The sequence below is a fragment of the Choristoneura fumiferana genome, chromosome 14 (assembly GCF_025370935.1).
Source record: "Choristoneura fumiferana chromosome 14, NRCan_CFum_1, whole genome shotgun sequence".
Taxonomy (NCBI): Eukaryota; Metazoa; Arthropoda; class Insecta; order Lepidoptera; family Tortricidae; genus Choristoneura; species Choristoneura fumiferana.
Genome location: NC_133485.1, coordinates 10,242,931 through 10,264,109, shown reverse-complemented (window position 1 = coordinate 10,264,109; position 21,179 = coordinate 10,242,931). Strand labels below are relative to the sequence as shown.

The following is a 21,179-nucleotide window of genomic DNA, read 5'->3' as shown; positions in this document are numbered from 1 at the left end:
CGTACTGCAAAAGGAAAAAAAAACGGAAGGAACCCTTATAGGATCACTCCATTTCCAACATTTTCTTCAATTCAGTAGACGTACCTAATGCAAGAGATGGAAATGCCTACGCTAACAAAAGTTATTAAATAATTAATAAATAAAATATCATGGATTTTCTTAAATTCTTTACAATGGAGATTTTAAGTTTTTAACTTTATGCGGTTAATGAACAAATCTACTGAACTTTATTTCTTTTATCTATATTGGTCCTTTAAATTTCAATACCTATGATATTTTTCCAAATTTATAATTGTTAAATTGGTGTGATATTTAAACTGATTTAAAAATGAATGTAAATTGTTTACACGTGCAAAAATTTATACAAATTTCAGTAAGTTTTGTAAACCTAGTGGTAAGTATTATAAAATTGTATTTACTTAATTAGATTATTTAACACGTACACAAAACTGAAACTGACGATTTGTTAAAACAAGTATTCATTAGTATTATTGTACATAGTAAATTTATAATTATGTCATTAAATAAAGGATGGAAGGATTAAGAAGTGACGTTGTTTTTTTTGTCCCAACGTGTTAATAGCATGATAAGGTTAAAATGAATCAGAACAATGTCCGTGTTTCAAATATTTATATAATTAGTAATCATTATGCTACAGAATTAATTTTATCTTTTATCTTGCTTGTCGATTCCAACAATCCATAAACCTTCGAGAAAAAAAAACAGATTTTGATAAATTTTATCTCTATTTCTAATGAGGCAATTCAGTTCATATTATTTAGATTCATTTATCAATAAATATAAATTAAAGAATAAAATATCTGGGTATTTGTTTTTCAAACAATTTAACAGTTATAATTATAATACCAAAAACACTTATTGGGTTCATTTGAAATACTCAGTATTTTGTTCATGTTAGCATCACATTACAAACAATTTATTTGTGGTACCTACCTATTAGGAGATGCTCATAAATTCTTTGATCATGGAATCTTGTTGAACTGTAATCTCCTTTTAAATATAAAAGAGGTACAGCTGATTAACATAATATCTTAGTGTTATACATTTTTAATTCATGAAACCATATTGTTACTTTAAACAATAACCTTAAGTTCCAGAAAAATCAATATTTATTAATTTTTACTTGAACACCTACCTATTCGATACGTATCGAATAGGTGGTACACTATTTGCTAAATTCTATCTTAATCTACTAATATAATACATCATTTTGTTCATTCAATAATGTTTGAAGCGATTGAAAGGATAGCTTTTATCTAGGAAAATTATATAATATAGTTCGCGTGCGATAGGGTAAACAAATTAAACGCACCTACAATTTAACCTTTTAAGCGCTTTCGCTGTCACATTTAATTAATACTCTTAACTTTTTGAAATGCGTACCTAATGATCGTTTGATAGAGTATAATTTTCGGTGAAACGAACTTTTGCGATCGCGTATTTAAGAATTTTACTTTGGTTTTTTTTATACCTAACCAAACTCTATAAAGCTAACTTGCATCATAACAAATGGCCATTATGGTATTTTGGGTATTATAACTTTATGTAATTTGATATACGTATCCTTCTTACACTAACTTCTAACCACAAAACAGATAGGTATAGAATTCAATCTACATACAAAATGCGCTCGAACAACGCACACATAGATACTGCTCACGGACACGATATCTCGGACCGGTTGGGACTAGTGCGAGCGCGAGTGCCATCCGCTCGAAACACGCGTCGTTGAACTTTAATATAATGCAATAATGGAGATTGCAAATTTATTACACTTTCAAATATAATCATTGTACACTTCGTCAATGTCGAACAACAACAACAACAAGTTTGTAATATAACAATGACATTAACATTAAAATATTTTATTTATTATTAATTTATACTTCCATTCTTCCCGTTTCATTCTCAACAATAAATCCAACATCTAGATACAAGTGCCACTACCACAATAGTATTTTGTGCATAAGCCACTTGACAACCCTAGAGCGACCGCCGAGCGTAGGTTTGAAAAGTGAAGTACATACATGAGATTGACTTCTGTACTTTTCTGTTTTGTGTTCTAACTCTGTACTTATTTCATAATAAAATTTTATCGGTTAGTGATCCTCTGAATATTAGAAACTGTAGCAGAAAACAGAACTCCTATCAACCCCGCCACAGTAAGTGTGATAGCTAGAACCGTAATGTCGTCACCCATTGCCCATCTATATACACCTGTATCAAAACCTAAACATAGACATAAGAATGCGAATAAGATGGTCAATGAACCGGCACACGAGTGGACAACTTTGGTGAAGACGGTTGTGCTCATGAAGAGGTTCGCAACGCCGCCTACAAGGCTGATGACAGTCAGGATCATAGCCACGAGACCTGAAAAAAGAACAGACATTTGTAAAAAAAGTGATCCAATTACAAATCATGTAGATGATTATAAACAAAATCCTACATCAATTCGGCAATTGCGAGTAGACAACATTTGACCAGGCTAGAGGTCTTACTGTACCCTTAGTGTAAGTTTTCGGTTACAAAATACGTCTCGATCGCATTCGCGTTAAAATCTCAATTTGTATGGAAACACGAACAGCGCCTCTAGCGGAACGTTTGCGATGTTCGTGTTTCCATACAAATTAAGAGTTTAACGTGAACGCGATCGAGACGTATTTTGTAACCGAAAACTTACACTAAGGCTGAACGTATTCGGAATCACAATTGTTAAGGATGAGGGTAGAAAAGGACGGCGAAGTGACTGCAAGTGTGTTGGAATAAAGTATCAGATCCGAAACATAAATAACATCCCTAGATAAAGTGAATCATCTCACCCAAAATGCCGTGCGCCGTTTGAAAGTTGTTGTTAAGATCAGTGATTCTGATAAAACTTCCAACAAGGGCCAGGAGGGCTCCACCGATCTGCATCACCATGTGAATAATCTTTTTATCTTCGAATTTTAGCGACAGAGCCCATCCTGTGTGAGAGCTGAAAGCCAGGACCGCCTGGGCCATCATCAGGATGTACTGAAAAATTAAAAGCTTTTTGAAATTTAAAACGCATACATATAAGGACAGGGCATACATACAAGCGTTAAACTAAAAAGGAATAGGTACGAAATACTCCAACACAGATGGATGGGTTAGCATGACTATGAGTGGCAACGCCATAGACTTGATAAGACTCGATTAAACGACATTACCATCCCACGTTAACATAAACTAATATTTCAAAACCTAATGTTTTGCAAACGTTTCCCTAATCGAAAAATATGGTCTGAGAAAAATTATAATATTTTTAAAAGATCTACGCAACGATACCCAGGTTTAGACGAAAACAATAATTTGATTGTTTTACCACTCACTTTGGATAACATTATTATATACCATTATTATATACTCACGTAAATTACAGCTTTCTAGCACTAGCAGTCCCTAAGCTAAGACGGAAAGACGCACGGACATGACAAAACTATGTGTTCCTTGTATGTAGGAGACTACGAAACCATAAAAAAATAATTATAGGGATGTTCACTCAAATCCATCAGTTGAAATATTCTCCGTTAATTAAAAAATCCAATCATCATCATCATCATGTCAGCCGAAAGACGTCCACTGCTGGACATAGGCCTCCCCCAAGGCTCTCCATTCAGACTTGTTTTGTGCTTTCCGCATCCACCGCGATCCACCGAAAAAATCCAATAAATAAATAGAATTTATCAATTTCACAACACGTTTATTTATTCCACTTCGATACAGATGGATTACTAAGCAGTTTTATCTAACGGAATTCCATCATTATTATCACCAAGATATTCTCAAGTACGTAAAATATTAGATTAGAAAATGTGAGTTTTTGTAGTCGATGTATAATTTCGGATCACTCCGTACTACCTATTTCTGTCAGTCGTAATTGTGAGTAAAGAAAACGGGGGGTATTTAATTGTCGCCGATTCCCGCGGTGAGCTGCAAGAGCGCTGGAGCACGCTTTGTTAAAGGACCACGGATTGGTCCCAAACATTTTTGTCTTAGGTTGGTATAATCAAGAAAGCTAGTAGGTATAAAAATTTAGTTTTAAAAATATATCTCGTAAAGATAAAACCAAATACTTCAATTAAACACTAATGTTACAAATACTTATAAATGTTTGGTGGTTTATTCATTTTGTTTGACTCAAAGATGGACAGAGGATACTTTCTATTCTAGAAATCCGATTATATGTGGTACCTATTTCGGAATAGTCAAAAGCAAATAAAGAAACGAATACTCACCCCAACTACACATAAGTAAACATGATGTACTAGATGAGAGTTTATAGGTAGCATATCTATGGCAATAGCAAAAACAAATGCACAAGTTGCAACCGAACCGAGAACTAAATGTGTGATCGTGTTTGTTATGTGTATTAACATCATAAACGCCGACGGCGGAGGCGGCAGCGGCGGCGGCGGCGGCTGCGGCGGTCCAAAGTCATTAGGATGCCTCATTTTTATGTTAAACTTTAAGATGATCACTTTATTATTTATCTTATTCGAACAACGACGACCACTTTTATCGAAATCACTTGCTTTATTGACGTATCAGCGATTTCAGGAAGAGTTTTCAACATGTGTTAGTGGTTATCATTTATTTTTTAAGATAAATCTCTATGTATCTTGCATTCTAGTATGGATTTCTTTTGATAGTAGAAGACAAGTACGGCCTTTATTAATAATAGATTTATCATAAGCAAGGATCATTAAGTACCATAAAGACATGTTATTTCATTCGAAAATATATATTATTATTTTAATACTACTACCAAGTACAATTTACTCTACCTCTATAGCTACTGTTGATTAAGGCTGCTGGCTTTGGTCAACTCTTGAATGCCAAATTTTATAGTAGTATAACAAATTATACTAAATCAACCCATTATTAGAATTAATACTACTACCTTTTTAAATTTTATAGTTACATTTTTACATTTCTTTGCTCTAGGAGAACATAAAGAATTTGGAGTTTGTGATAGAAAAGTATAATTCGTAATTTAGATATTTTATTGCTATCGATACTTTACAATATTAAAAGACGGTTTTTAATTACTCATGGCTAATAACATTAGACATAATTGTCTATGGGATCTTTTATGAGTTCCCGGTTTTTGAACAATTTTTTTTACCTGTGGTCATTATTGCTTGTAACTGTATTGAAATATTGGTAGCTTACGACAGAATTAACCATGAATCATTAAAGCTTGAATTAATACTGTACATTAAGTAGGTACCTATAGCTTAAATACATAACATAAAATTCCCGCTGTAAAATTTGATTGCGCTAGAAAAATCATTCAGGAAGTGAGTGATAGACTGTTTGTTGGTGACACTATTTACAGGCACGGATGATACCGACATGGAAATACCGACATGATATTTCGTGTATCTACACGCCCATAGAAACGGGCGTGTAGATAAGATAATCGGCGAATAGTATTTCTTCAGACAACTTTATCATAACATTATAAATTATTTCGATTTTTGTTTCTTACAAACGATTTAAACTATGATTATTTTTTCGATTATTTTTCCTATTAAGTACACCGACACTTGCCAAAAGGAAACAATAGCACACAACGTCATTTCAACAAAAAAAATATAACAAAAAAATTGAACTGACTACAATAACCATGAAAATAATTTTCTACCAGTCTGAAGTCGGTCAGTGCCTCAGCACGTGCCAGCAGGAGTGATTGAAGCCCAATATTAAGTGCGTAGGTGAGGTAGATGACTATAGGTCTACTCCTGCTGGCTCGTGCTGAGGCACTGACCGGTTTCAGAATGGTAAAAAATTATTTTCATGGTTTTTTGTAGTCGGTTCAATTTTTTGTTATAATTTTTTTTTAGTATAAATCTAAGACACAATAGTTTAATGTCAACTGCTCGTCACTGTCCTTCCTTCCTCCAGTCCTGGTCCTTCACCACCCATTCCATTTCACCAAATGCATTACGAGGAGCATAAATTGCTTAGCAACTGTGTTAAAGTAATTTAAATTCAACCCATGTAATACTTGTTATTGAGCAGTAACTCCGATGGTCAACTGTGGTCTTCATCATCAGTTCCACTTCACCAAATGATGATTTTCAAGAGCAAATGCAACATTTGAAGAGTTCCCTCGATTTCCTAAAGATCCAATCATCAGATCCTAATTTGGTGCTTATGGGACCTAATTGAAAGCATTTCTAGCCGAACGCAAAAAAAAATTCAAATCGGTTCATAAATGACGGAGTTCTGAGGTAACAAACATAAAAAAAATACAACCGAATTGATAACCTCCTTTTTTGAAGTCGGTTAAAAAGAACAATCCACTAGGTAAGCCTTTTTTGAAATATTAAAACACTTACTTTATTAAAAACTACGGTAAGTACTTATTACGTACCCATTGCAAATTGAATTAGCTATAATAGTAAATAGATGAAACGGATAGTTGTTTGATCGGATACCGGATATCCGGCGGGACCGTTGGCCAGATAGCCGGACATCCGGCCGCCGGATATTTGGTCAAGTTTCAATAAAATTAAGCTAGTTCGAGCGCACGCGTGGCACTCCGAGCAGGTTGCAAGTTGTTCAGAGACGTGTAAGATAACAAAGAAAGAAAGCGCGCTTTTACATCACTGCCGTGTCAGGCCTAAATAACGTATCTCCAAAAAAGTCGATTCGAGAAAAACGCGATCAAAGTTTTTGTTTAGGTTAGAAATATTATTGTGACTATGTATTTTTAATTTTAACACTGCTACATGACTGATGCTGTACATGACGTTACTTTCCATACAAAGTTCTGTAACGCAAAGTTGCGTATATGCATATACGTTAGTTAAGCGTGACCATGCTCTTTTTAATACCCAAAACTGTGTAATGGCTATGACCTGTATCGTTACATACAGCAAATGAGCTCGGAAATATTTTGGAACCATGAAACAGAACATTAAGTAAATTAAATAGTGGGTAGGCTCTTTTATCTAGTCCCGTTATTTTATTTTATTTTATAGATATACAAATAGGTAAGAAGGTTAATAATAGGTCAAGTGTAAGCTAGAAAACTTTTTATTGCCTTTAATTACAGCAACAGAATTTGTAATTATTCTTAATTTTAAGGTCTCTTCTCTTTACTTAAATATAACATTATTTTTTTATAAATCAATAGCTTTCTTTGGTTTTTCAATTTAAAGATTTACACACTACACTAACACACTAGATATTTAATTGATTATCTAAATCAAGATCTAGATGTAAACTGCATTTGAAACGTGCGAGATTCCTGTCTAAACTAAATGATTCCTAGTTTTACGCACAGGTTCATTCGTGTTTGTAACGCCAATCCCACGTATCAAGAAATACCGCAGTTAGGCAACATTCGAAGTTCGATTCTGCTGGCAAGTTCTGTATGGCCTATCTAACGTATTTGAAATACGGGAGATATCCGTTACAAGTGCGTACAAAAATCCCAGATACGTTAGTTCGGCTATCGGTGTTTTTATTGAATTATGGCATAAAACGAAAATCTCCGACATCTATCAGATAATATAGCAAAATAAATTACGATTTAGCACTGTTAAGCGTAACTAACATATCTCAACTTCCGTTACTTAGGCCAGACACGGCAGAGTACCGCATAAATAATATTATAAATAGAATAGAATTAATAAAACTGATGTTAATAATTGATAAATACATAAATAAATACCAGTTCTTAATCATTACAATAAGTTTTTACTATCCGGTATCCGGCCGGATAGTAAAATTGTGGCCGGGTAAGCCGGATACCGAATACTGGCCGGATATCCATTGCATCTCTAATACTAAGTTAAGTAGTTTATACTCGTACGATCATGACTACCATATATTCAATACAAATCATATTACTTTTTATTTATTTATTTCATCATTGAACTTTATTACTACGTCACCTTAGTTCAAAGTCTCCTGTTTAAGGGCATAGCAATAGGTATTTCTAATTACTTATTAATATATTAAACGCATTGGAGGGGCAGGACATACCTTGAACACCGGGATGCTGCTTTCTCCAGCAACGGCACAAAAATGTTCATCACCACTTTAAAATTTATAGCGTCGTCTCGAGTGTTTTGTTTCTGTTTGTTATATATTATACATATATATTATTATATAATAGGTTATGGATGCGTTCATGTTAATGTATGAGTGCAGTGCAGTTAAGATTAATTGAATATATTTAAATATAAACAAAATAAATGGCTCAGCCACGTATCATAGAATTTCCAGTTTACCTAAAGCATTTATTCCCGGACAACCCATAGCTTCAAAGCTTTAGATTCACACCAAAAATGTTTTGTAGGGATTTATATTAGCATTGGCAACTTCTACTATATTGGTATCGATTTAGAAAAGAATAATTGTACTTACTATAAAGGTCGCAAAAAATAGTCAAAAAATATAAAAATTTTACACAAAATGGCGGTCCAGGTGATGCAGCTTTATTTTCTGCCAATGCAGCAGAGAAGTAACATTTACTTTATCGTCTAAACAACCTTTTTCCATTGGAAATGGAAGCTGCCATGAGCGTACCTACTAAACCTATCGCTGTCAACGCAATAGACAGATTAGCAACTGTGTCACCCATTACGTTTCTGAAGACGAATTTATCGAAACCTAGGCAAAGAGCAAGGAACGCTGCCGCTAACGTCAACGACCCTGCGCAAGAGTGGATGATCGTGGTGAAGACGGTCTTCTTCGTGTACAGGTTGATGGCTCCTCCGATGAGGCTGATGAAGGTCAGGATCATAGCAATGAGCCCTGAAATAATACAAATTAAGCTTTTTGTAAGGATCTGCAACAATACTGAGGTCGCCTGTTGCTGTTACGATGCCGCGATTTATATTTTTACAATATTTATAATGGACTTATTACTGATAATCAATAGTACCTGGGCGACCGAGTTCCGCCCGCGCTAAAACTCGGTACCAAGCGTTTTTCCCGAGATAAGACCAAGCTAGATCGATTTTAGAATAGATAGATAGATTAATTAATGCGTATTGTATCATTATTGAACCTAATCTAAATTGGTAGGTGTTACGTAAACATGTTTTTTTTTTAGATAAAACATTCAGATAATGCCAGAATAATCTAAAGGAAATCAACATTGAGAGCCAACTTATCGCTTTTGGTAATTAAGTGCATTTCTCGCAGATAATTTGCTTGGACGTTTCAACAACAAAAATAAATTATCGGTTTGGAGATTTTGATCATTAACATCGATACCTGCGTAAGAAAATTTAGGTAATTTATGTATAGCGATACGCTTTGCACTTGTTATTTTTAATGAATTACGGTCGCGACTTCCCCCCTCCCCTTTCAAAAAAAAATTCTAGCTTTGTAGGTTCAAGGAGCTGGAGACGTTGGTGTGGCAGTCAGTTAGAACTTTTTTTTCAAGAAACTTTTCCAGGCAGTCATTTTGTTCGGGTAACTACCATTTAACAAAGATTAACTTATCGAACTCTACCCTTAATAGACTAAACCCAAAAATACGTGCCGCGAAATTTAAAACTGTAAGACATACCCAGTATTCCATGAGGCGACTGAAAATTGGTAGCGATATTGCTGATCCTGATAATACTGCCTGTGGTAGCCAAGATTGCTCCGACGACCTGCATGACCCAGTGGGCGACCTTCTTGTCACGATAAGAGAGAGACACGGACCACCCATTGTGGGGGCTGAAGGTGAGGATAGCTTGGGCCATCATCAGGACGTACTGCAACAGGAAATAATGCTAGACTAGACGTTTCAAATCACGGTATAGTTTTAGTTGAAGTGGGGATGAAGGGTGTTTTAGACGAGGTATAGGTAGATGCATTCACGATGACGCGTGCCGTGGTTCTTATTACAATGTCATTAATGTCTAATTTTGACAAAATCACGCGTCTTCGTGGATGGCACTAGGTATAGATGCGTGTAAAATAAATATACTATGTAGTGTATTGAAGGCAGTGCAGCTATGTAGTTTACTATGGCGTGGTCGGTTTAAGAATGGGACTGATTCATATTTTCCTGTGGGCGTAGCTAAAGATGACCAAGGGATTTGATATGAGAGTGGTGAGTAATATGAAATACTCAAGGGTATAGTCTCCTGCAACCAAGGAAAATGTAGGTTCTGGGTTCATGCGGTAAGAAGATACTACCTTTTGAAAGAGTTTTTTTTTCAAACAAAACCTTGAAAATCAAAATCGATCCAGTTAATATAGAATTATGAAATTCGGCAAGAAAGAAGGCTTCATATTATAAATGAGACAAAAATCCAAAAAATCCAAAAACCCGAATATGGCTTTGTTCATGGAAATTAATTAAGTAGAAACTTATTTGGCCCGTTTTTCGTTATCACAATTACTTAAAGATTCAGATAAAGAATCATTCATGAAGGTGTGTTAAGATGATTCATCATGGGTGCCAGTTTTTGAATCAAGTTATTTCATCACATTTTTGATGCAAGTGATTCGATTACCTAATACGAGATAAAATTTTAGTAACATATTATTTTTTAAACTCTTATTTTTAAAGTTACTTAGAGAAGTATAATGGAAAATAAATAAGATTGAATGCTAAATTTTTGTCTTAATTTAAATTTTATATACATAATCATATGTTTTTTCCATAATAGTTTTGTATCATTGTTTTCTGTTGTGTGGGTCTACATATTATAAGTACAGTCGGAGTAAAAAAGGTTCGTCACCCTAAGATCTATTTTCCTTTGCTCAGTATGAGCGCTAATCTGCTTTACCGATTGAGTAGGACATACTGCGTCAACCTGTCAACCTGCTAAACACAATCAGGTGACCATAGCAACCCTACCAGTACACCTTGGCACTGACAAACGCTGACCATTAAATAGAACATTATTTGATTGAAACATTTACGAAGTCAAGTAAGTATAATTTGATATGCACTTGTTTACTTAGTACTTTGGCCTCAAAACGTACTAAGGGTCTATGACTTTGTAAAGGAATCAATTTAATAATTAACGAAGGTTTTCCTACCCCCACTGTACATGTAAATTCAATAGAGTATTAGACTTTTGTTAAGTTCAACTAAGATTTTAAAATTATGTATAGGTATGTATTTTAATTACACATGTCCATTTAGTTAAAGAGCCAAGTAATAAAAGTTGTACTTACTCCAATCACACACAAATAAACATGCTGCAGTAAGTGATTCGATCCAGGGAAAATAATTGCAAAAATAATAGCACTTATTGCAACCGCACCGAGAACCAAATGCGTTATTGTATTGGTTACGTTCATGAACAACATGAAAACTGTGGGTTCCTCCATGTTTTGCCGCATTTCAGATATTTAATTATTCTTCAGAAAATATATTTAAATAATCGCGAAAAACCTTTCACTTTATAATAAACGAGCACTTATATCAGAGCCACATATGGAAGTGACGATGCAACGTCCGTGAAATTTGTACGTTATGTACGACCACGTAAGTTAGGTAGGTCACTTATCTTTTTATTTTTAGATAAATTCGCACAATTGATAGGATACCTTGTAGTATTTCGATAAAACGAACCCGCAACGTAACGGACTTTGTATTTTAAGTTTTTGCTCAGTAAAAATACTCATTATTGGATATTGTATGAAAATGGATTAACTTAATTCTAAATTATGCACGTTAATTGTAATAAATTTAGTCTGTTTCAAAATCTATGGTCTTCAAAAGCTATCATCTATGTAGTAATCAACCAGGCAAAGAAGTATTTTCGGACTGATTTTCAATAAATCACTTTTAAAAATATTTTCCAAAGCCAATAATGTTCCAGCATTCGTTTGTAGAGTTAATTACAATAATAAAAAAGACAAGTGATCTTTTGATATACTCGTAAAAGCGAACTTTACTAGTTAACGTGTACAGAAAACTAAAATTATATAATCGTATCTATCATATTAATAAAAAAATAAAAGTTAAAATGATTGATTATGAACAAATACTTCAGTACCTACCGCTGATAATATCTTAAAACATACCTAATTTACTGGACAAGATAAGAATCATAATCGACTTTTAAGATGACAAAAGATAAAACAATAAAAATTAAGCCGTTGCCTATTCCATTCAGTTACAATTAAGCTATATTCATAATCACGAGTTAAAGTTTGAATTACAGGCAAATTTAAATTTAAACGCAAACAAGAGTTGTTATAATTTATGAGTCATGTTAAGTGACGAGAATATCTCACATGAGGCATGTCTTTTCAAAAGAGTTTAATTCCAGTATCAACTTCTTTCAGTAAATCAAGAGAAACAACCTATGGTTGCGTTTAGAAATAAGCAAATTGGATTATTATTAATTATGAACCTTTCTATTAAATATAAAGGTTCATAATAATGTTAGAACAAGGAAATACTTTTAATTATTTAATGAAATACTTTTAAAAATCGAAATCTTAGAAAATAAGCATGCAACTATCTATTTTGAACAAAATTGCATTCACACTTGAAAAAATGCTAAAATCCCTTTTATCCTTTGGTACTTCTCATAGTGAATTATTTACATTGATCACTATCCCCGATTTTCCTATACCTTAAACATACCCCCACGCTTAATCAACTTACATATTTATTATCCACTTCACTTTAACGAACTGCAATTTGCGACACTATTTAGCGTCTCAACAGCCTTTTACTATTGGATATAGTAGCAGTTAATAGTGTTCCGATTAAAGCAAATACTGTTAAAGCGATAAGCAAATTGCTAGTTGTCTGACCCCTAGCTAGCCTAAAGATAGTTTTATCGAAACCTAAGCAGAGACCAATGAAGGCGGATACGAGAGTCAAAGTTCCTGCGCCGGAGTGTAAGAGTTTGGTGACGACGGTTCTTTCCAAGTACAAGTTGATGACTCCTCCTACAAGGCTGATACAGGTTAGAATCATCGCGATAAGGCCTGTAACAAAAACATTACATCTTAATATGGTCACAGACTCGAATTGATTAACAATAAGAGACTAACCAGTTAATATCAGAGTAATTTAAGACAGTTAAGATACACAAACTTCACGCCTGTATGCCCAAATGGGATAGGCAGAGCACACGAAACGTTACCGCTTCGGAGCCACTTTTAGCAATTTTAGGTTTTAATTTTGACAAAAACGGTACAATAGTGACAGGTTGCTAGCCTGTCGCCTACGGTATAGATTTTTTTAAATAAATGATTTCTTCCAGTTTTTCCCTGGACTCTACAAATACTTATGTCACAGTAAGTATGATAAATAAAATTACGTTCAATTACAAACATATGAAGCCTAGATATGTGATGATAGACGTTGTTTAGTTACGAAATAAAAGTAGGAATCAAACAATCCTCTGAATACTTAAATGTTCTTTTAATCTAAAAGATAAATAAGTATGTTTAGTTTATGTAAATTATTAAATGATAAGCAACCTGAGATATGTATGCATAGGAAAATTCGTGTCTAGATTCCTGTCCAGCGGTAGTGTAGAGGTTATGGTACGCAGCACGGATTGCTGAGGACCTGGGTTCGATTCCCAGGCCTGGTCTCTTTTTTCTGGTTTTCTGTGCATCCATGTCTCAGTTTGTATTTTCTTGACGATTGAAGAACAGGTTAAAAGAATACAAAAGACTCAAAAAACATAAATAATATTTCCAGATTGGTTAAAGTGTTCTCTACAAATATTCATGAGCATACTGGAAATTATTATTTATGTTACTGATCCTAATGCTCTGCCAGTGATAGCATGGGGGGTGGGGGGGATAGGAGGGAGAAGGGTAAGGGATGGGGGCCAGGATAGCTCCGATGACCTGCATCACCCAGTGGTAATCCTTCTTATCGTGGTAACTCAATGACAATGACCATCCATTATGGGGGCTGAAGGTAAGGACCGCTTGAGCCATCATGATAATATACTGAAAAAAGGAATATAGGAATAATGCTAAATGATGTTTTTAATAATAATTTTATGTTTGTCACATGAGTATTGTTTAGTATTAAATTAATTCAAGTTTGAAAGCCATGTGACAATTACAAAAGGATATTGCAGCTATAGATTCGCTGAGAAAAAGTTCATGTTACTTGAGCTTCTAGATTACAAATTAAGCATATAAAAGTATGAAACATAAATTACGAGCTCTTCCTGAAGGTATTACAAAAACTAAGAATTTTTTGGGTGCTCTAAGGCGCCACTGCATTGGCGTATACCTGCAGCAATTAAGTACGAGTACGTTAAGCGGCAATTACGCTGCGTCGTTCACCTAATGCGGTCGCCGAATTTGTTTCAAACTACTTCGGCGAACGAACGTCGTCTTTAGTTACATTGTTCTGTTCGTCTACTGCGACAGCCATTTTAAGGCGGTGGCAGCTGTCGCTCGCCGAATGCGACCGACTACCGTGTTATTTACACTTTTGCGGTCGCCGCATGCAGCGTGCTCGAAGAAAACATTAACCGTTGGGGGAGAAAAGTCCGTAAGTGGTGCCCATGAACCGGAAGACGATGCGTTAGCAGGCCTCTCACCAGGTGGACTGACGACTTCGTGAGAGTTGCGGGAAATCGGTGGATGCAAGTGGCGAGTTGTTGTTTAATGGGGAGGCCTTTGTTCAGCAGTGGACGTCTTCCGACTGATGATGATCATGATGATGACTGGTAGATGCATCGAAATATCGGGAGCATATTAGAAGTAATTCTGATCTACCTATACATACCGCAAATATGTATCATGTTAAAAAAATCTGTAATTAACCTATGTTGTATGTATAAATAGTACTTACGCCAGTCACGCACAAGTAAATGTGTTGTGACAAATTATTTTGTTCAGGGAAGGCACTTGCAAAAGTAATGGCACCAATTGCAACTCCTCCAAGCATCAAATGCGTTATTGTATTGATCACATTCATGAGCAATATGAAAGTACTGGACTCGCCTGTATTGTGCGGCATTTTTTTTTCTATTTTTTAATTTAATGCACAATCTACTAGATTGTTATCACTTTTTTACTATTAACATGTATAGCGCTTCACAAAGTTCCTTTGCTTCTACTATTGTCAGTTTGGGTCATGTATTATCTGTTGATTATTAGATAAATATGTTTGTTTTGTTCATTTCTTAGTATTAGTTATATTTTGATAAATATTCACATAATCCATGTCACTACAATGAATGTCATAAGTTAAATGTTACGTAAATTATGATATAGGTACATTATTTTATATTGAATATATTAATGAAATAGGTAATCAAAAAAAAAATACATAAAAAAAACCTGTTTCTTTTTGGGATCGATTCAAAATAAAATTAATGACAAGTATCTTATCTATGTACTAATTTCAAGCAATTATTAAGTACAAATCGCATCAAGACTTTGTGCGTTTCGCAAGTTAATATTATAGCTGATCCTTTGACCCACTGTCACAAAAAATTCTATTGCAACAAATATGGTGAATAACCAGGTGAAGATTTTCAGAGCGATGATGAAGTTTCCATCATCAATCCATTTTTTGAACGACTGTTTATCAAAACCTTGATGGAGACTGCTAGCAGATAGAAGCAGAGTCGCGATCCCAGTGGCTCCATGAATCCATTTGAGACCAATGAATAAGTTTACAGGGCAGGTCAACTTTGAAACTAATGAAGACAATATTCCGTTCAATACGCTTAACAATGTTGTAATTAGTGCAAATAACCCTGTAACAGAATAAAACTATTTTTAGAGATATATTTTGATTAATTACACACGTGAAATCCCAGGTTGGCTTATTTCCGATAATCTCTTGATGTTATTTTCATCGATAGAAAATCCCATTTTATCATTGAGGGTTAAATTAGTTACGAGTATAGACATCGGCAGTAAAACTTAACTTCAAACATTACCGAATACTATCTGGGCAATTGAGTTCGGAAGAAATATTTATGGTTTGATCAAGGAACTTCCATTTCTATTGGTGTGACATCAGACAGATAATATATTTGCGATAAAAAATAATAAGTTCTTAATAAATACTACAGTTCTTACCCAGAATTCCATGAGTAGTATTGAAATTGACGCGTTTGTCTTTCATCATTACAGCTGAACCAACGAGAACTAGTATGGTCCCAATTATTTCCAAGAACCAATGCAAGTTTCTTTTGTGACGTCGCTTTAAGTAGAGTGACCAGCTATTAAACTTGGTTAGAACTAAAACTCCTTGGCACATGAAGAGTTGATACTAAAAAAAAAGAACATTTTGATATTATACTTAAACGTGATTGTATTGTTATAACTCTTTATTATACACAAAAAATATGAAAATAACAGTTAACAAGACAAAGAGATGTATCAAGGTTTGTTGATTGTTTATAAAATACGTTCTGACCTAGTCGGGTTGATTGATCAGATAATTACAATAATATAGTACTTATATGCGGAAATAGCCTTTGTAGAAGTGGATATATACAGGATGGCCCAATTATATCGGTCAGTATGGGAAAGTCTGAAACTATACGACATACGAAAATTTCTTCTTAGGAACCATGACATCGATTTTAATAACAAGAAAAACTGCATTCATGCATTTAAAAAAACCTGTACTCAGCTCGGGAATCGAACCCGTTGTTTTAAAAAAAAAAATTACACTACTTCTATTTAGATATCGATTGTGTACGTCTTAAGAAGTAAATGTGTCCATGAAATATTATGCCTAAAATTAATAAAATGCATTGTTTTCACATACTTTAATTTATTTTAGTAGTTGTTCGAAGTGGCCACCGTTTTTTTCAATACACTATTCAACACTGTTAGGTAACGATCTTATTATTGCATTTTGTATCTTGACATGGTGAATTGGCGTTAAAATTGACTCAATGGCTGCTTTAAGGTCTTCAACGGTATCATAGCTTGTTTTGTATACTTCATTTTTCACGTAACCACAAGAAATAATCAATCATTTCTTTCCCATACTGACCGATATAAATGGGCATCCTGTATAATACCGAATGAGCTTTTCTAAGTCAATTAAGAGATGATGAAGCCGTGGTGGCCCTAGGGGTTTGACCTATCGCCTCTCAAGCAGAGGCGTCGTGGGTTCGAACCCCGGCTCGCACCTCTCAGTTTTTCGAAATTCATGTGCGGAATTAATTTGAAATTTACCACGAGCTTTGCGGTGAAGGAAAACATCGTGAGAAAACTGCACAAACCTGCGAAGCGATTCAATGGTGCGTGCGAAGTTCCCAATCCGTACTGGGCTTGCGTGGGAACTATGGCCCAAGCCCTCTTATTCTGAGAGGAGGCCTTGCCCAGCAGTGGGACGTATATAGGCTGGGATGAAGAGATATTAAAATAACTAAGTAAATAAGGTACAGTAGGTATAATGCAATTACGAAATTTATTTCGTTTCACTTACCCCCAATACACAGAGCACTATGTGTAATTCTAAAACACTCAAATTCGTTGATCTGCTTGAATACCAAATGCAAATCACCACGACCAAGGAGATCAAAATATGAGACAAAAGATTAAAGGTTAACCTTAACGTACAAAGCCAAATTTCATTTACTGAATTATATTTTGAAATATTTTCTGGCATATTGCAGGTTGACGCAACGTCTATCTCCGACTTTCTTGGTCCGATTAGTTCTGCTTTTCCATTGTTTGAAATAATTCATTTAGAGAGGTTTAATTCTTAACACGTAGTTTCGTTCAACAAACTTAGTATTTGAGTGGCTCTTCATGGTTGTTGACACGTCTGTTGATAACTCTGCTGATCGTTACGCACTATAGATTTTATGAAAGGATTGAGGGATGTTTGTTTACAGTAGACACATATTAATCAATACTTACGAGTTACATACTCATACATTACGAGTGCAATTGAGTCTTTAGTATTTAGTAGTATCTTAGGTATATGATTGTATTTTCTATAAGTTTATATTCTTAAATAAATTTTCCTTATACATTGAGTCTTGGAATCGCAATCCACTGCGGAACAGTTTCAAGAAAATGAATCGTTATGTTTAAGGAAAATTATTGTTACAATTTCTGCAAGAATTTGCTACCTACTAGGTACGTGTAGTGGTTCATAATCAAATTTTTTGCTTGTTGGAACATTTCAAAGAAATAGTGAAAATACCTACTACGTTTTGAGAAACAGTATGTAGTCATTGAGTTAAGATTGTCGCACACGTAACCGTCGGCACCGGTCGGCGCCACCTCACCTCATTTGCTCGCCTTCAACCAGGCGTCAACCATACGCAAGCAAAGCACATAACGGAAACGGCTCAGCACCTCCGAGATGTCCGCGCGGCTGCGGCTAGGTGACATCGCGCTTACGGCTGAGCGCTTAGCGAGGTGGCATAGCGATCGAATCGAAATTGCGAGAGAGACAAGAGGTTGGGCGTCGGCGGAGTGGCTGCGGGGGGAGCGATGGCGGTCTGCGCACCGTCCCCGTTCCAGCGGCGAGACGCTAGCGCGGCGGCGGCCCGACGTAAGCTTGATGACTGCGAGTTGCCCGCGCGCCGCTTGCGGATTACTTACTAGCTTGTGCCGAGGCGAGGCGATGCTGTTCCGATGCCGACATTTGTGCGTTACAGTATGGAATTTCTTACATAGAATACTGGACGGCTCGAGTTGAGGAGGCGCCGATCCGGTACCAGCGGTTACGTGTGCGACAACCTCGCCAGCTCGAAATTATACGTCCAAGCGGAAAAATGCTTATTTGCAATACAACAACAAGGGAAACAAGTCATCTTGAATATCGTCAAAATTGGAGTCTTATCTATTTACGTAGACTCAGAAAAAGTACAATTCGTATAGAAATTTGGTTCGGACGGGAAAAATAGTCGTGTGGACGATTTTCCATTTGTACCTACTAAATGACAGTAAAACCTAAAGTGGTTTTCTAACGCCAAAATTTGTGAACAGATGACACTAGCGAAAATCAATGAACATTGACAAGCTTTTAGTGTTTTACTCATTTCCTATCTAATCTACGGTGATATCTATTATCGGGCGATAATGTATGACCGCCAGTCGAAAATTTAACAAAGGATGTGTCAACAATTTGGAACGTTCTATTAACATATTAATAAGGAAAAATTATTATTGTTTATGAGTAGGCCACATTTGCCGAGTTAGTTGCTCTGCTCTTTCTTGTATATATAACAACAGTCAAGCGCGAGTCGGACTCGTTCGATTCCGTGGAGTATTTTGCGCTGTTATTTTGACAGCTTCCTAGTTTTGCCTATCTCGCATTTCATTATGAAATCATGTTCTAATACTCGGAAGCATCGTGAGCTCGCGACGTTTGTGCGAGTTAATCACTCTATTCCGCAAGTTGTAGCTGTGCAGCAGTATTTGCTGCTTGTGATGATTTTTTTTTTACAGCTCCAAGGATTTGCAGTCTCGCAATTTTGATACTCGTATCCTATACTTCGGACATGTGGCTCGACGTGTGTGGGAAACACTGCATAGACCAACTTGTAGCGCAGAGAAGGGTCTGTGGTTAAAACCAGTGATGAAGAATCATTTGACGTGGTACTTACTACGATTGCTCTGTCAAGAGTATTAGGCAAAGATCATATTTATTTTTGATAAAAATGGTTTTGGCAGACCTACTTTTGATAACGAAACGATCCGTCCTATAAAAAAATGTTATTTTTTTTTAGTTTTTAAGTTTAGTAACCTAAAAACTTAAAAGACTGAAAGGGATTGCAAAAGAAAAGAAAATGCGTTCAGTTTTTAAGCTTTTTTTATTTTTGTACATTTGTTATTTTACGCAACATTAGTAATTACAGGATAAACCTCGATTAAATTGGTAAGCTGCAGTTAGGCACTTATTGCAAGACCATATAGTTACATATGTTACTTTCACTGTCTGAATACATTTCTCAAAATTTAAATCATTATGTGGCCAGCTACTTAAATCTAAGTACAGTTACAATGGGTGGTGACCCCTTCTTCACCGTATTACAAATTGCGGCGAGCTTTTTTTTAAGCCAATGTAATTTACTCTACCTAAGAATACACAATACATAAATACTTAACAGCCAGTAAGTAAATGCACTATACATACAAAAGTTCTATTTACATAATATTTCCTCTATGACTAACAGAGCGAAACTCATTGCCAGTAAAACTGACACAAATAAATTATATTATGAACACAATGCTATAATTACTAAAAATAACCAAGTAGTAACTTGGAATTCTGATTCGAATTTGTAAAATAGCTATAACATTTATCGGTGGACACATTTTGACCATTTTCAATATTACAGGGCGAATCGCGCGACAGCAGCGCGGCTGGTCTTAAAACAGGTGCGATTAAAGTACGACCTGTAATGTAATCTCATTGTGATTGCCATGAGGGTTTCAATTATCAAGTCGTCCATTTGTCGAAAAATACTAGGTCGTACACTTACCGTACTGTTAAAAACGTCAAAGACATACCACGCTGCCGTCGCACTGCTAACGCTCTAACTTAGCTTAGAGGTGGCCTTAGTGTGTGTTACACCAAGTTACACATGGCCCACAAATATAAGTTACATCGGCAATCTTCGTCTTCGCAAACGAATGTTGACAAACGCCGAGCTAAACCAGCATAGTGGTAAGCATCAATGCATTAAAGGCCTAACTGAATTTGATGCAAAGTAGAATATGCAATGTCAGGTAAACAAATGACTGATACGGTGACGTGTGGCGCGACGCCGAACAAATTGGCGCACGAACGTGTGACCAATGGCTGCCCAAGATTTTACACGCACAAACGTATTGCATTGTTTTGGCTTTTCGCGCCTTCAAAAAAGCTCATTGCGTAGGTACACCGTTGTACAACTTAGCTCTACATCGCATTTATGGTACAGTTGTACTATAATAACAATCAATGTCAAATTAGCTGCCAACGCCCTTTGATTCGACGGCTGGTTTGACTTTGGATATATTTAAAGTAACTTGGTGCAACTCAGCTATAGTGTCCATTACAAATATAAAAAATACTATAGTTTTGTTTTACTTACTTTATCATAGCCTAAGATAGACATCGTGAAGAACAATGTTTTGAGTACAATGCCAAAATGTACTTAAACTAAAAAGAATATTCGACAGTTTCTAAAAAGACAATCATCAAACCAACCGGGTCGTGACGTGACCCCAGTGTGCAATTTTTTTCACAGAAA

The 21,179-nt window shown here is 35.4% G+C and overlaps 5 protein-coding genes across 6 annotated transcripts in view; 1 reads left to right on the top strand and 4 right to left on the bottom strand.

Annotated features, from left to right (window-relative positions):
• LOC141435103 (ADAMTS-like protein 4) overlaps positions 1–21,179 on the bottom strand; it is a 441,311-nt gene that overhangs the window by 232,989 nt on the left and 187,143 nt on the right. The gene's annotated exons all lie outside the window — the stretch shown is intronic.
• LOC141435104 (ADAMTS-like protein 4) overlaps positions 1–21,179 on the top strand; it is a 135,209-nt gene that overhangs the window by 20,188 nt on the left and 93,842 nt on the right. The gene's annotated exons all lie outside the window — the stretch shown is intronic.
• Positions 20–8,107, bottom strand: LOC141435111 (uncharacterized). The gene is made up of 3 exons (XM_074097679.1): positions 4,281–8,107; positions 2,844–3,036; positions 20–2,394 (listed from the first exon to the last, which is right to left on the bottom strand). Exons 1-3 carry the CDS (start codon positions 4,494–4,496, stop codon positions 2,114–2,116), a joined length of 690 nt encoding a protein of 229 aa, XP_073953780.1. The 5' UTR covers positions 4,497–8,107; the 3' UTR covers positions 20–2,113.
• Positions 8,209–11,455, bottom strand: LOC141435112 (transmembrane reductase CYB561D2-like). The gene is made up of 3 exons (XM_074097680.1): positions 11,191–11,455; positions 9,581–9,773; positions 8,209–8,817 (listed from the first exon to the last, which is right to left on the bottom strand). The coding sequence occupies exons 1-3, from the start codon at positions 11,356–11,358 to the stop codon at positions 8,537–8,539; spliced, it is 642 nt and encodes a 213-aa protein (XP_073953781.1). The 5' UTR covers positions 11,359–11,455; the 3' UTR covers positions 8,209–8,536.
• Positions 12,683–15,060, bottom strand: LOC141434986 (uncharacterized). The gene is made up of 3 exons (XM_074097480.1): positions 14,804–15,060; positions 13,749–13,944; positions 12,683–12,963 (listed from the first exon to the last, which is right to left on the bottom strand). The coding sequence occupies exons 1-3, from the start codon at positions 14,969–14,971 to the stop codon at positions 12,683–12,685; spliced, it is 645 nt and encodes a 214-aa protein (XP_073953581.1). The 5' UTR covers positions 14,972–15,060.

What these genes read in the sequence shown, in the direction of transcription:
- LOC141434986 (XM_074097480.1), bottom strand. Translation starts at nt 14,971, where the DNA reads ATGCCGCACAATACAGGCGAGTCCAGTACTTTCATATTGCTCATGAAT. An exon ending in TTTACTTGTGCGTGACTGGC is followed by an intron (nt 13,945 to 14,803) that starts GTAAGTACTATT and finishes TCCTTTTTTCAG; the next exon opens with TATATTATCATGATGGCTCA. An exon ending in CTGGCAGAGCATTAGGATCA is followed by an intron (nt 12,964 to 13,748) that starts GTAACATAAATA and finishes TTTTTGTTACAG; the next exon opens with GCCTTATCGCGATGATTCTA.
- LOC141435112 (XM_074097680.1), bottom strand. Translation starts at nt 11,358, where the DNA reads ATGCGGCAAAACATGGAGGAACCCACAGTTTTCATGTTGTTCATGAAC. An exon ending in TTTATTTGTGTGTGATTGGA is followed by an intron (nt 9,774 to 11,190) that starts GTAAGTACAACT and finishes TTCCTGTTGCAG; the next exon opens with TACGTCCTGATGATGGCCCA. An exon ending in GTCGCCTCATGGAATACTGG is followed by an intron (nt 8,818 to 9,580) that starts GTATGTCTTACA and finishes GTATTATTTCAG; the next exon opens with GGCTCATTGCTATGATCCTG.
- LOC141435111 (XM_074097679.1), bottom strand. Translation starts at nt 4,496, where the DNA reads ATGAGGCATCCTAATGACTTTGGACCGCCGCAGCCGCCGCCGCCGCCG. An exon ending in TTTACTTATGTGTAGTTGGG is followed by an intron (nt 3,037 to 4,280) that starts GTGAGTATTCGT and finishes TTAATTTTTCAG; the next exon opens with TACATCCTGATGATGGCCCA. An exon ending in AACGGCGCACGGCATTTTGG is followed by an intron (nt 2,395 to 2,843) that starts GTGAGATGATTC and finishes TTCTTTTTTCAG; the next exon opens with GTCTCGTGGCTATGATCCTG.